Genomic DNA, 15,689 nt, shown 5'->3' on the forward strand with positions numbered 1-15,689 from the left:
AATAAAAGACCACAAAAAAAGTAAACGGCAAAAATGCATTCTCACACACACCCAACACAAAACATTAAAAACCTGAATAACATGCAAATGTCCTCTGCTAGTGCCCATAGTTAGTTAATATCCAGTGGTTGGCAACAGCTGCATTCTGAAAAGTATTTTTGGCTTTCTTCTTAGTTTAACTAACAGTCACAGTTATTGAGAACTAAAACCTTTAAAATTGCCCAGCATACATACACAGCAGCTTGGGGTCAGCAGAAATTTTGAAATTCACAAATCAAGATTCCTAGGCTCTTCTGTATAAGTTTCCAACTTCTGGATGTGATTTTATTCACAAGTAAATGTTTTTTTTTAATGAAAACTTACTCCCCCCCCCACCCCTCAAAATAAAAACCTGTTTCAAGCAGTGGCTCTTCTTCAGTGTACGTAGCAGTTTCATGTGAATCAAGTATGCTGTCGCCTCCCCAAAGCTGAGTCAATCTGCAATACTTGTGCAAAAAGCTCCAGCACATCCCTTTCTCCAGCCTCAAAGCCATAACCTCCAACTATCCCTCCCCTCCAGCAGCTATTCAAGTGAAGATCACCTACTTACTCACCCAGGGATCACAATTTTTATTAGGATTTTACCACCTTTTTGAAAGAATTCACTCAAAGCGGTGTACAGCAACAGTAAGTCAAACAAGTGTCAGACTTTGAGATTGCTGAATGTTGGCTTTATATCCTCTGTAAACCACTATGTTTAGAAGCAATTCCACAGCCTGTTGTATGTACTAATTAACCTATATAGGACTTCAAGCTCATAATTCCTCAGAAAAAATACAATACAAACTTTACTTACAGTGGTCCAATTTCAAACATGAAATTGTAAATGGAGTGGAGGAGTGGCCTAGTGGTTAGGGTGGTGGACTTTGGTCCTGGGGAACTGAGGAACTGAGTTCGATTCCCACTTCAGGCACAGGCAGCTCCTTGTGACTCTGGGCAAGTCACTTAACCCTCCATTGCCCCATGTAAGCCGCATTGAGCCTGCCATGAGTGGGAAAGCGCGGGGTACAAATGTAACAAAAAATAAATGCCAGCAAGTTATTGAAACAATAGCAAAATAACTGATTAGTACATCCTTAAAAGGTTCAGCTTTAGGCCTACGATCCCCACTTATTAAATCAGCAGTCATGGGTATGTGAATCTCAATGGGCCTGAGATACTTAAAGTGTAAAACTCATTACGCAGTAGTCTTCTCTCTGTAAAAGCCATAGCTACACATAGTCTTTCATACATTTGTTTAGCTTCTTTGAGACACGGTCCGCACAAGTTTGATCCTTTTCCAAGAATCCAATCTTAGCATTTATCAATCTTATTTTAATTATCTCCAAGAACAGGGTGATCACTTTCAAAGATAAACTTTCATGCTCCAACATTTAACCAAGCTCACTGACACTTCTCTGCAGCAACTGCTCTCTGCTGTGCGCTCTGTAATCCCACTGGTTAGAAAAGGATCTTACCTCTACTCAGGAGACTTATCAGAATTTTCTAAAATTTTACACATAAAAACAGGTGGTCCTTGGGAGGAAAATTTACATTTAAAATGTTCCTGCACTATGTAAAGAGCATGAAAATTAATCTTTAATTCAACAAACATCCACCAACATTAGAGACAGATGTATTCACAGTTTTAGTTCACATATAGAATAGACTGAAATTGGCAAATTTACAACCAGAGAAAAGAACATAAACCAGTCCTATAGTACAAGCTGGGTTAAAGTGAAATACATCTGACATGATACTCAAAATATTGCTCTACATTCCAGTGCACTAGCAGGAAGAGAAAATGTACCCAAGGCAGCATCAGGTTCTTGGGTTTAAAAGAAAAAAAAAAACAATTCTAGATAACTGTGGAAGAACTAGGGCAGTGGGGTAAGGTAGAAAAGCTATTGTGAAATCAGAAATGGAGGAGAAGTAAGGTAAAAAGTCCCTTAAGGTTTTCAAGGATTAAAAGAACATCCTCAATGTTGTTCCAGCAGGGCTGTTCTTTAAAATAGTTCCCAGAACAGTTTTAAACACTGCCATGCTTCCTGCAGGCTGGAGGGGTCCAACTTAACAGGACATGGGGAAGATAGAGCAGAATGCCGTGGTCTCAGAGAAACTGCTGGGCAGCATGTCACATACCATTCCTCCTGAGCAGAGTCTTGGTCTCCAACAAGAAATCATGGAAGAGCTGGCAACAGAGAAACAGTGGTGCTGTTCAGCATTTTCATAGAACTATTCTAGACTGTGTGTGCTTAGATTAAAGACCAAACACTTCTGCTTCCTAGAACCAATACACCTCAATCTTTTTGATATAAAATCATTAGCTTGCCATGTTTTAACATTAAAATTCCTATAAACAGTAGCATATCTACCTACATTCTTCCTTCAGTGTTTAAAATGTGTAATATCTACATACACAGAGATCTGCATTCTACCTTTACTGGTAGAATGTCATCCTGTGTGAACAATTAACCAATCGAAGAGCTGAAGAGAGGTAAACAAGGCAGAAGTTTACATTAAAAAAATTCCCAACATAGTGTTAATTGGAGATTTTACCTCAAACATTTCAAGTGCAAGGCTAAAAACAGGATATCCGTGAATCTATTTTTCAGTGCACATTTAGGGGACCCAAAGTAAGAATTACGCCTGGACAAACTAATATTATAGAAGTGGGAGCAATCCTAAGACCCCAGGTGCTGAGGCCTGGGATGTGGCATAAGAAACCATGCTTCACTTCACAATGATCCCAGTATCAGACGATCCAGACCACAGGCCCCCCCCCCCTTTCCGAATTATGGAAACTGATTGACAGGTGACTGCACCAAGTGAATTCAATCCCAAATACTAACAGGGTTGTTTATATAAAAATACTTTTCATAAGGCAAGCCAGCTGTATAACACAATTATAGACGTTTGCTATTTTGGTACTCAAAGATCACTAATACTTTGTTTCCTGTCCTGTACAGCTTTTAAAAAAATAGGCCAATACCATTTATCCACTAACTTTCATAATTCTGAAGCTACAAATATGCTATAATCTGCTAAAATTGTAAAAACATTAAATAAAATCAGACTCTAGCACACTGAAAACAAACAAAACCTAAGAAATGTCATTAGTCATTCTATGAAGTTTTTTCAAAAGTGGTAATGTTTATAGGGATAAATTAAATAAGTTTAAACATCCTCTGTTGGGTATGATTTTTACACTCATGTTCACAAAACAAAAATAAAATAAAAATCCCTCAGACGTTTGTCTGTCAGTCAGTGAAAAAAGATTAAACCTTACCACAGAGTATGGATCCTGAAAAGGCTGTTTTGGCTTATGTCATGCAGACTGTAGTTACCCCCTTCTGAAGCAGACTGTTCCTAGCATACTAAGGGATTAAAAAAAATTGTAATATACCCCTCTCATCCTTTGTGTTTTCCTCCAGAAGGGCTGAAGTCAATGGAACAACAAATCTCTCAAGTACTACTCCCAATTTGGTAAGAGTTGCTGCATGCAAGAGTTTCATTTTTGCAATGGAGTTTAATGATGCAACAATGCATCTCAATGGCATTCTTCCCACCATACATCACCCAAAGATTTTAAAATGCTACCTCAAATCCCTAGTGGATATTATCTATAACCAACTTGCAGTAGTTCATACTGCCTTAACAAAAGCAGTGATGGTTCCAGAGGGAAACCAAAGAGTTAAAGATAAATGAAAAGAAGAATGCTGTACACAAACCCAGTGAGCGCTTTAGAACAAAAGAAATGGTCAGTACATGCAAACAGCTGACTGGGTCCCAATGTGCTTTGAATTTCTTTAAAGTACTGAATTTTGGATAAAAAAAATAGGCACAAAAAATAAACAACCTTAAAAAAATAGTGCAGAAATTTCCAGACTGCAATTATACATTCAGATCCAAATTTAAAGTGTCTGATGCTGGCATCACACACACAGTGCTAACAACTTGCTCAATGAAGTTTAGCTATTCCAAATCACCGTGGTGATGGCACTGACCTAACCAGAAAACAAGCATCTCATATTTTAAATTCCTTTTGCAGCTTGGAGAGAAAGCTTCTAAAATCCTCTATGCAGGAAAAAAAATAATAAACTCACAAATGAAGTGAAATCTTGAATTGGTACACACTGTTCACACCTATATTTCAAGTTTGGAAACGCATATTTTCAAGCAGCAATACAAAAAAGTATCCATGAAGAATGCATAATCTCTGAAAAAATTATGAAAACATCCCTGCTACCATTACATTTCTAAATACAAAACTGACTACCATATCGTTGCTTCTGTGTAGCAAGAGAAGTCCATTTTTAAAACGGATAAAATTCAGTCTTTAGGTGTGAATGGTATGAATGAGTCTTTTTTTTTTTTTAATTTGTTATAGTTGTTTAGGATCCTTAAGCATGCAAGCCTCGTAGAAGGGGGGCCCACCAGGGTCAGCTTTTGACAACCACTTCAAGAAAGAGCTGGGAAAGCCTCAGGGTCATCTACATCAGGAGCAGAAGCGCTGGACTGAAAGAGAAACAAAGCTGTTAACAGCTTACTAACTAAATGGGAGCAATGAGCCACAGCATCACTTACAAAGATGGGGCATATATATATATTTTTTTTCTTTTACACATGAAGCTCTTAGAAATCATCAAGTTAAAAAAAAGCCCAACTACCATCCATGAAATCTAAAAGGAAGAATATTTACACAACACTAGATTGTAGAGGAGAAAGAGGCTGTCAGACAGCTATTCCCATGTGGCTATATTATGCAAACTGCTATCTAGAATCACAAAATCTGTTACATACATTCTTTGCACTTTGAACGGAAGTGCAACACTATGCACACAGACACAGTGTATCACATGCCAGTACAACTAAGCACCAAGCTTGTGTCAAAATACGAAGAGAAACTGCCTTTAAGTATCACAGGACTCCTAAGCACAGGTACAAGCTTTCAGCAAGACACATGACATGCTATTTGTTTAGGCATGGAAATATGCCAGATACAACTAAATTTTATAAGTAAAAAAAAATGTTTTTATTTTTGTGTATATCACAACTGATACACAATGCACACACAAACAATGAAAGTTTACTTTCTCAAAACAGAACAGCAGCAAGGTCTGGTTATCACATTTCTAATAGGATGGTTCTAAGAGACACTGCCTTCTGACCACATAACTGCTTGGTTCCTGGAGATGTCTAGGCCTATATCCTATTTCTTTCAGGATGACATAAACTGCTGGCACCTACTGCATGGGTGTTTAGAAATCTTCCAGCAGAGCATCTGCTGCTATCAATTTTAGTCCCAGGATGATACATAAATGAACTAAGTAAATGTTCCAGCTGATATATAGATTAAACTCAGTTGGCCAATTTTTTTCCAGCAGTATAAAATCACCTTTCAGTGGAGGACCGGGTCTTATTAAGAGTAATGAGCTAGAAACCATAGCAGCCAGGATTCAAATCCTGCTTCTGCCACTGCCATCTCTCACTGGCTCAGATTGTAAGCTCTCTAGGGAACAGATTTATTGTATCTAAATATTATCACCATCATGCAATATTCTTCACTTAATTTACACATGTTCTGGCTGAGGAAGCAGTCTAACTGCAGCAGTAGCAGTGGTCTAGTTTCTAACTCTCCCAGGTTCCTTCTGACAGAATCTAGGAAAGCGAGAAGCAGGCAATTCTAGAAATAGAAGATATCAAATGGTTACCCTGTCAGTTCTGCTTCCACGGCTTGGCCTTCCACCACCACGCCCACGGCCACCTCTGCCTCCTCTACCACCACGTCCAGGGCGGCCAAGGTCTCCAAAATTGATTTCAAGCTGGGATGTGATGTCATTTGCAGGTTTACGGAAATGATGATCCAAATCAGAAGCTTCAGCATGAACCTAGTGCCATAGCATGCGACAATTAATAAATCTGCTGCTCAAGTTTAAACTAAAGACCTCAAAACAGCAAAGTCGAGTGAGGTTCACTGAATGCTATATTGTGCATGCATGAGACATTAAGACAAATGTAATTAAGGGCTAGTTCTATGTCATTCCATGAGAAGCAGGAGAGTTGTTTTAACAATTATTAACATGGAAAAATCATTATCCCAACACCTCTCCTTAATATACACATCCTTGGAGAAAAAATTCATACTGGGTACAATGACAATGTACCCACTTATAGAAAATGCTTAAAAGTCACATGTACAGTTGTAAAAATTCTGACAGGAGACCTCACATCTGAACTCAATGTCCAATAGGCATTAATTTATGTGGGTGGATTTTTTTGTTTAAAAATGCTCTATTACTAATCTGTGATTGAAAAAAAAAATCTACAATAGCACACACCAAACACCAGTGCCGTAGCGAGGGCAGCTGACACCCGGTGCGGGTCGCAGCTGCGTACCCCCCCCCCCCTCCCGGGTGCAGCACAGCGCACCATCCCCCCTCTGGAGCGCACACCCCCCCCGGAGCGCGTACTTACATCGCAAAGCAGCGAAGGACGGGCGGTAGGGCCGATCCGCCCTGACTGCACGTTGCTGGGAGCTGCGTCGGCTCCGCTGGTTCCCTGCTCTCTCTGCCCCGGAACAGGAAGTAACCTTTTCCGGGGCAGAGCGAGCAGGGGACCAGCGGAGCCGACACCCCCCCAACGGCGTGCACCCGGGACGGGACGGACCGCCCTCCTGCCCTACGCCACTGCCAAACACAGAGTGTAATCTGATCAGCACCCTTCTCTGCAATGTCTGATTGAAGAGAAGTTGTAAAGTGTATGCAAGAAGCACTGCATATAGGCAAAATTCACTGAGTGGGTGGGTCTGCATTGAATTGTTCACTAGCTCTTCCTTCTCCCTGGAGATTTAACTCCTCCTCCCAGCCACACTTGCATCCCTTCTCCTTAATCATTTCCCCTTCCTTTCTGCCCCCGTTCTCTTCGTTGTCATTCTCCCCTCTACCATACTCCCTTATGCCTGGCAGTTATCCCCTTCTCCCTCAGTCATTCCGTTCACACCCCCTCCCTATGTATTAATTCCTCCACCTGTCACCATTTCTGGCAGAAGACTCCACCATCACCAAGAACGCCACTTCTTCCCATCAGTCCACTGCCATGTGCAACACTACAAATAAACAGTCTTCGGCTGCCAGGGATTGGCTTCCCCACTTATCCATGCGCTGCTGCTACTGGAAGTTATTTTCAGCTTTTTTGTGCCGTAGGGCTTGGGATCCAGCATAATCTTCAAAGAGATAGGAGCGTGATCTCACCATCACACTGCTCTCTAGGTTTGTCTGCGCATATGCAAACTCATGTGTATGAATGAATGGACCAACCCTCCCCAAAATGTACTATCACTAGTGAAACACACCTAAATAAAAGTTTTGAAATTTCACAGTTAAAAAAAAAAAAAAATCTACGCACGTTTTGAGAATATAGGTGAACTCTATTGGTACCAAAGAGCCAATTCCTTACCTCTTCACTCTTGGACTTATGAAGAACAAAGCCTTTCTTCCACTGTCCATCAGCACCCTCGTTAGGTTTACGAATGTTAAACTCAACTTTTGCTCGGTCCTTATCTTGAATAGCTTCCATTCATCCAAAGTCATTTCCTTAGGCCTTCTTCCTTTACTTCTTCTACTTCATTTCTCTGTAAGCAGTATAATATATTTATTACTAGATGACATTGTTCTACTTGCTGCGGTAAGATGGTTGCAGCAGAAGAGTACCCAAAACCTAAGCAAGTGTCTGGAAATTTGATTTCAATATGGTATGCTACCGTTCTACAAAGTGATATTACATTTCAGTTTATATACCAGATGGGCACTAGAGTGGCCCACAACCTAGCAACCAAATCAAAATACATTAAAAAAATGTGAAGAGGCGGGTAAGCCCCTGTCACTGTCAGCCTGGGGCACACTGAAGATGGCAGACATATGACTACGAAGTGTTAATTACCAAATCCTCCCACTTGTATGCCTGCAATATGTCTTGCATTTGATAAATACATCTTAGCCACCAGAACTATAATCACCCAGAAGTAAAAAATAAAAAAAAAACCTTCATAGTTAATAAATAGCTCCTGGGTTAAAAAAAACATTTTTTTTGCACAAGTTCCTGGAAGAAAAGTCCATAGTCTGCTATTGAGATAGAGATAGACAGAGGAAGCAACTGCTTGCCCTGGGATTTGTAGCATGGAATGTTGCCACTAATTGGGTTTCTTGCCAGCCATTTGTGACCTGGACTGGCCACTATTGGAAGCAGGATACTGGGCTAGATGGACCACTGGTCTCACCCAGTATAGCTATTCTTATGTTCTTAATGAGGGCGCAAGGAAAAAAACTAGAAACCCAGGTCCAGGCATACTGTGTGGGAACTTTGTTTTTTTTTTTTTGTGGGTTTTTGTTTCATTTATAAATGTTCTGCATTACTAATCTGTGATTGAAAAAAATCCTAAATAGCATACACCAAATATGGAGTGAAATCTGATCAGCACCCTTCTCTGTGCCCCTGTGGGTATAAACTGGAAGGTGTGGCATTCTGACCACTTGAAGGATATCCAAATTGGCTTCTTTGATTCTGTCCTGAATAGAAGAGCATACAAGTTCCCAAACTTAGTACAATATCCAGGCTACAACTTACTACCAAGTTTCATAACTATTTCAACAGCTACCAAATCTTGTATGGCTGCTGCTTAAACAAATGGACACCTATGTTCCTGTGGTCTTGTCAGAGAGCAACAAGCCACTGCCAACCCGCCTGCACTAACTGGATGGCACCAGGCTACCCTGTGGTCTGCAATGTTGCTAGTCTATGTTTCCTTTGTCTGAACCATTTCTTCTTATTCCTGGCCTCTGCTATTAAGGGAGTAAAGATTGTGTTTCAGTACTATAATTGCCTCTCTCCCCATCAACGTCCCCCTAGGTCTGTCCAAGGCATGCTTCAATTCTGTCAGTACAGGATTTTACCCTTTGATGTATTGCACCTTTGTCAGTAATCTCAGCAGGAAATAGCTTTAGTTTGAGTTGCCAAAGACCCAGAGCACAAGCAATCCTACACTGCCAATTGCTAGCTAGCTTTAACATTTACAAGAGAACATTTTATTACCCAACTTGTAAGCAAAAAAGGAACAAGATCTATACTCCACCAGGATCTGGGTCTACAGCATTCCTGGGAATGGCCTACTCACAGCTGCTGTACCACACCAGCTGCTGAAGCCAGAGAAACACTGAGGACCTGAAGACAACATCAGGCCCCCATGCTGCCCATAAAGCAAGACGTCAGCTTTGAACTGTTTTTCTTTGGCTCCATCTTGCTGGCAGGGGAACACAACCCACTTGTCTAGTCTGGTAAGGAATTTTGTTTACATATATACTAGCACCTTGCTTCATACCTCCTTTTCCTAATGGATACACTGTTAGCTTGTCCTTATTACTTTATTAAATAGACTGGCTACCTTAAGGACCTGAGATGATTATTCCTAGATCTCTTTCCTGCTTGACAATTTCCAGTTGCAAGCTTTTATGGTTTCTGTAACATTTAATTCAGTTTTTAAAATCCTTGAAGTCTTCAAGCTCCCCCCCCCCCCCCCAAGTGCTCTTCTATTTTTATTTTTAATTTTTCTTGTGTTCTGTCCCCCATTTGCATGAAAGCAAATGACAGGATATATATAACAAGACCACAAATCCCTGTAATGGCTCTTTCAGAGCACATGTCCGGTTCCCTGGTGCCTTATAGGGGACTCTTTCTATTGCCTTGCTTTGTTCTATGCATACTGGGGCAAGTGTGCCCCTTCCCACCTTCTCTTTCCATCAAGCCTATAAGAGTTAGTCTGCAGCATCTCCCCCCCCCCCCCCCCCCCCCCCCACACACACACACTTTTTTCTCTCTCCATCAGGTCTGTAACAGTCTGCAGCATGTCTCCTCTGTGAACTGAAACTATCTATGCTATATTCTGTTGTATGATCTTTTCAAGCTACTGTGACTATCAAGATTTCACCAATATAAAGCATAAACAGCAATGCTATTCAGCATGTGAATGAAACTCTCCCAGCCTCTTTTGCTTGAGACACAGCTGGAGAACAGTTTGCAAGGCAAAACCTCTTGTCCAGCATATCTGAACTATTTGGGATTACTGCATTAAAAGAACATTTTGATTCAAGAGTTCTCATAGTGATGTTCTATACTCTGGTTTAAACTGCATAGAACACTTGGTGTAGCTATTCTATTACAGATTTTTCTATCACCAGCTACCAAGCATCTTTCTTGAAGTTCCTCATCAATGTCACTAATAATAAGGACAGCCTCTTTCAGTACTACCCTGTTTCCCCGAAAGTAAGACATCCCCCGAAAATAAGACCTAGTAGAGGTTTTCCTGAATTGGTAGATATAAGGCCTCCCCTGAAAGTAAGACCTAGCAAATTTTTGTTTGAAAGCAGGGCCGCCGACAGCCAGACAAGGCCACCCCGGGCGCCCCCCCCCCCCAATCCGAGGTCGCCGGGCCCCCCCTCCACCCACCCTCCGTCGCTCCCGGAACTAACCTTAAACGCCTCCTTTCACCTTCGCAGCAAGCAGCAGCAGGGCAGACCTCTCCTTCCTTCCGTGCCCTGCCCTCGCGGACGTTACGTCAGGTGAGGGCGGGACACGGAAGGAAGGAGTGGCCTACCCTGCTGCTGCTTGCTGCGAAGGTGAAGGGAGGCGTTTAAGGTTAGTTCCGGGAGCGACGGAGGGCAGGCGGGCCAACCCCGATCCAACCCCGACGTTTCCCTGAAAAATAAGACAGCCCCTGAAAATAAGACCTAGTGCATTTTTGGGGGCAAAAATTAATATAAGACAGTGTCTTATTTTCGGGGAAACACGGTAGTACCTGAGATTAAGAACCATGTCTGAACAAAGACAATTCAACAGATATAGGATAAAAATCAAAACAGCAGTATGACCCTGTATAGAGCAAAGAGATCTAAAAGTTGTGAAGCTAAAATCCCAACCACCACCAACCTTCCAACATACACAGTATTTGCTTCAGCATGCTAATACTGAAATGTTTATTATTCCATCACCACAACTTGTTTACTAGTAGAAAATCCAGGTACAAAATAAGTACCTGTGTATAATACGTAAAGCACTTTGTAACCATAGAGAGGCAATATCTCAAATTCCATCCCTGTGATGTGCAAAGTTTTACAATACAAAGGAGGTACAGGGCTCCTACCAACAACCTGATATGCTGAACGCTCAGTGCCAATGAACCAATTCAGTGTAGCCTCCCACACTCCTGATACAGAAATATGGCTTTTCTGTAAAATAGCGCGCTTCTGACCCTCAGGTTTATTTAAAGGTAGCATTTACCACATCACCAAATTCTGCCATACCAAATTACTGCTGTAATAAAACAGCTTGGGCTTTCAAGTCTATTTGTTATTAAAACAAGTACCCTATGGTAAATGAAATCAGCAACTACAGCAAATATCTATCCATCCTTCCCTCCTCTAGGGAGTTTCTATGTCCTACACTTAATCCACAAATAACTACAGCCAACAGGTGAGAAGTTTGAAAGGTGTATTTGCTATCAGCTGCTATCATTTTTTATATCATTATGACTGTAGTAGAGTTGTCTTGTCAGAGTCTTAATACTTGCAATTCAAATTCAACCCTTTGATAAGTTAGAAATATTCATTAATGTATAATCCCAAAAGTAATAACCTACAATATTGAAGCAAATTTATCTCATGCATATTCATTGTGGATACCCTGAAAACCCAACTGGCTAGGTGTGTGCCCTTAACAGTGTTGCCACAAGGCCTCCCACCAGTGGTCAAAGAAATTCTCCGTCTACCTCCATTAACTGGAAAGTACTCTCCCAAGTCTTATGAAATAGCTGGTGCAATCATGTGGCTATTTCAAGAGATCTGACCTAGACAGCAAGATGAAGCACTTCTCCAACTGCCCCAGCATGGTACTTAGTAAATTTTTGTTAAAGAAAGGTCAGGAGGCCCATAGGAACTGTGTTAAAAGAATAGTATCTAAGAAAATAGCCCAACTGGTCAGATAAAGCTCCATCTAGTTCAGGAATTCTGAACCCAATCCTTGGAATGCACCCAGCCAGCCAGGTTTTCAGGCTACTCACAATCACATACATTGCATAGATCTGCATATAATGGAGGCAGTGTATGTACATTTTTCTCATGTATATTCATTGTGGATATCCATGAAACTCTGAAAGGCTAAGCGTGTTCTGAGGACCGGATTGAGAACCCTGATCTAGCCAATATCCTGTTTCCAACAGTGGACCGTCCAGGTCAAAAGTACCTGCAGGATCCCCCCAAATAGCAAGATTCCATTCTATCTACTCCTAGAGATAAGCAGTGGCTTATGGACTTAACATTCCAGGAACTTGCCCAAATCTTTTTTAAACCCAGCTTTTAGTACTTGCTCAAGTTCCACAGCTTAATTAGATATGTAGTGAAAGGTGAAATTTAGTCATTCCTGTAAACAGGCCTTGACAAATTTTATTACATCTAGGAACCAGCCCAAAAACTTAGGAGCCAGCAGTCGAGACCTCTCTCGCAATGAATTTTTTTGGGGGAAAAAAAACTTTTTTTTTTTTTTGGGGGGGGGGGGGGGGGGGGGGGAGGAAGGGAAAGGGCATGGGACTTGATATACCACCTTTCTGTGTTTTTTGCAACTACATCAAAGCAGTTTACATAGTATATACAGTACTTATTTGTATCTGGGGCAATGGAGGGTTAAATGACTTGCCCAGAGTCACAAGGAGCTGCAGTGGCAAGACAAACAGTTCCCCAGGATCAAAGTCCGCTGCACTAACCACTAGCTACTCCTTCACTCCAGAGGGGGCAGAGAATCCCCTTCCAGATCAGCAGTAGCTCTTTTAGAAACTGATTTACTAAGGCTCTTCCTATTCTGTGTCTGTAGGCAAAGAAACTTCAGTACATAAGAACACTAAGCACTGCCATACTGGGGCCGACCATAGGTCCATCAAGTCCAGTATCCTGTTTCTACCGGTGGCCAATCCAGGTCACAAGTATCTGGCAAGATCCCAGAACAGTAAAACAGATTTTATGCTGCTTATCCTAGAATAAATCAAACTGCAGGTCAATTATACTAGCAGGGATACATAATATATAATCCAATTTGCAGGCTATATTCAATATCTCAAAGTCTTTCATTCACAGTTCTATGTAGCACAAGTTCAAAATATAACCAATTAGAAAGCTCCTCTCATTCAAGTATTTATTCAAGTAATTCACAACAATTATTTCTCACGAATGTGTAATCAACAATTCACAAGCTTCTTACAAAATCTGTTTCTTCTTATGGAAAAACATCCCCTTTAAAATATTTAAAGGTAGAATATCTCTTGATTAAACATGTTTTAAACACTTGTCTTCACATATTGCTGGACACCGACATCACCACCAATAACATGCAGCACGTTTCGCAAATGCTGCCTCAAGGTGTGGTCCAGTAAAGCTATAAAACAAATCATAAATCAGCATCAAAACTGATTTGCCCGGTTTGTTAGCTTCCCTAATTTCTGATAACATTTCTACATCGGTCCTGTTCATCCTAGCCAGGTTCAGCGTCTCATTTCCCCTGCCCAACACCTCCATTCTGTATCCCTACCCCCCTTGCCGTTCAGCATCACTTATGTCCCTATCCCCCATATGTCCAACATCACCCTTTTACCCTACATAGGTTCCTCCCTCAGTACAGTATTTCCCTTCTGTGTCCTTAACTTCCCCCACCCAGTTCAGCACTGGTCCTCTGTATCCCTACCCGATCTCTATCCAGCACTGATCCTCTATGTCCCCCATTCTTCCTTCTGTGTTCCTATTCCTGTGTCCAGCTTCTCTCTATATATGTTTTTCTCTTTGAAATGAGCCCCATAGTCCGTCGAGGTCTTTGCTCTAGCTGGTACACACTGATTTCATCTGCCCTTTCATACTGTTTCTTGGATTTCTGAACCTTAGATGTATGAATCTTAGCTGCCAAGCATTCCTCAAGGTTGTTTAGATCATGTCTTGTTCGGGATCTGCTCCCTCAAGGATGTCTTTCTCTTTGTAATGCTAAATCAACTAACCCTTCTGCAATGTCTCCTGTTACTGTCCATTTTACAGTTTTCATTTGTGTGGTTGCACACCCTTCTTGCATCTTGCACTTGATGAGATGCCTCTTATTTTTTGGACTCTCTCTCCTTTCACTCTCCCTCTCTCTCTAAAACAGGGGTCTCCAAATCAATTTGTTGAGCGCCACAACTCACTCTGATTTTTCAGGCTTTCTACAATGAATATGCATGAGATTTCTGTGAATCATTGTCTTCATTATATGCCAAAATGCCTCATGCATATTCATTGTAGAAATCCTGAAAACACAACTGGGCTGAAGCTCTGATTGGATTTGGGGACCACTACTATAAACATGTTTCCACCCGCCTTCTAGGATATGTGTGTAGTTGTATAGAAAAGGTGAGTCAATAGATGAAGACAAATGGACTTTTGTTAAATTTATCCAAGATCAAGGTAATGATTGTATCGTTGTCCTTTCTGCTTCACAACTGAAAACTATCATGTAATTTCAACCAAAAATGTAAATGGCAAACAATCATTGTAATTCTCAACCAGAATGTAAATTGTAAGGCCACTTTGAACTGAAACCTATTTTTGATAACAGTGGGATACAAGAATGGATGCATGTATGTATATATATATATACACACACACACACATACATATATACATACACATACACTCACTCTGAGGTGTGAAAAAGGAGAATACATATACAGAGAGAGAGAGGAGTGAAAAAAAAGGAGAAAAATACTCAATAATCAATTGTACTTCAAAATGTTACCATGTTAAAAATGTCCTAGACCACAAGCACAAAATAGAACTATATGCATCTCATTCTACAGTCTCACACTTAATAAATGTTAATAGTAGTAGATAGTACTTCTAGTCTTAAACAACTTCCTAAAAAGAAAAAAAAAAAAAAAAAAGCAAATGTGACTATGAAAAATAAAAACAATGTAACCAAGAAGTATAAAAATCCCTACTGGTAAAATCATCAGTTCAACTGAATATACAATGCCAATCACAACCAAAATAAAACATCACATATAGGCTAATGAATAATCATATATATACTAGTGAAAAAGGCCCGTTTTCTGACAGAGTGTGTATGTTTGAGAGAGGGTGTGCGAGATTGACTGTGTGAGAGAAAGTGAATGTGCGAGTGTGTGTGTGTGGCAGAAAGAGTGAGACTGGGTGCAAGTGTGTCCGTAAGAGGGAGAGTGTGTGTGTGAGAATCAGAGTGTGTGCCAGGGGCCCCTCCCTCCATCCCTCTGAGTTCCAGGGTCATCCCCCCCCTCCGAGTTCCAGGGTCATCCCCCCCTCCCCTCCGAGTTTTTTTTTGTTGTTACATTTGTACCCCAGGGTCCCTTCCAGTTTCAGGTTCCCCCCACCTCCCTCATAGTTTGAGGGTCCCCACCCTCCCAGTTCCAGGGTCACCTTCCCTCCCTCCCTCCCAGTTCCATAGTCCCCCTCCCAGTTCAAGGGTCCCTCCCCCTCCCTCCCAGTTCAACGTCCTGTCCCCTCCCTTCCTCCTCCCTCCGAGGTGCTTGGGGGGGGGGGGGGGGGGGGGGGTGCTATTTGCTGTCAACCTAAGGAGAG

At 41.3% G+C, this 15,689-nt stretch overlaps 1 protein-coding gene across 1 annotated transcript in view; it reads right to left on the bottom strand.

Moving 5' to 3' along the window:
* Positions 1 to 4,139: 4,139 nt before the first annotated feature.
* Positions 4,140 to 15,689, bottom strand: part of SERBP1 (SERPINE1 mRNA binding protein 1) — a 51,506-nt gene continuing 39,956 nt past the window's right edge. Inside the window, 5 exon segments of the mRNA XM_030205597.1 lie at positions 4,140 to 4,536; positions 5,733 to 5,909; positions 7,477 to 7,589; positions 7,592 to 7,621; positions 7,624 to 7,649. Of these exon segments, the coding sequence (XP_030061457.1) occupies positions 4,480 to 4,536; positions 5,733 to 5,909; positions 7,477 to 7,589; positions 7,592 to 7,621; positions 7,624 to 7,649 (403 nt within the window). The 3' untranslated portion in view covers positions 4,140 to 4,479.

The sequence above is a fragment of the Microcaecilia unicolor genome, chromosome 6, assembly GCF_901765095.1.
Source record: "Microcaecilia unicolor chromosome 6, aMicUni1.1, whole genome shotgun sequence".
NCBI classification, from domain to species: domain Eukaryota; kingdom Metazoa; phylum Chordata; class Amphibia; order Gymnophiona; family Siphonopidae; genus Microcaecilia; species Microcaecilia unicolor.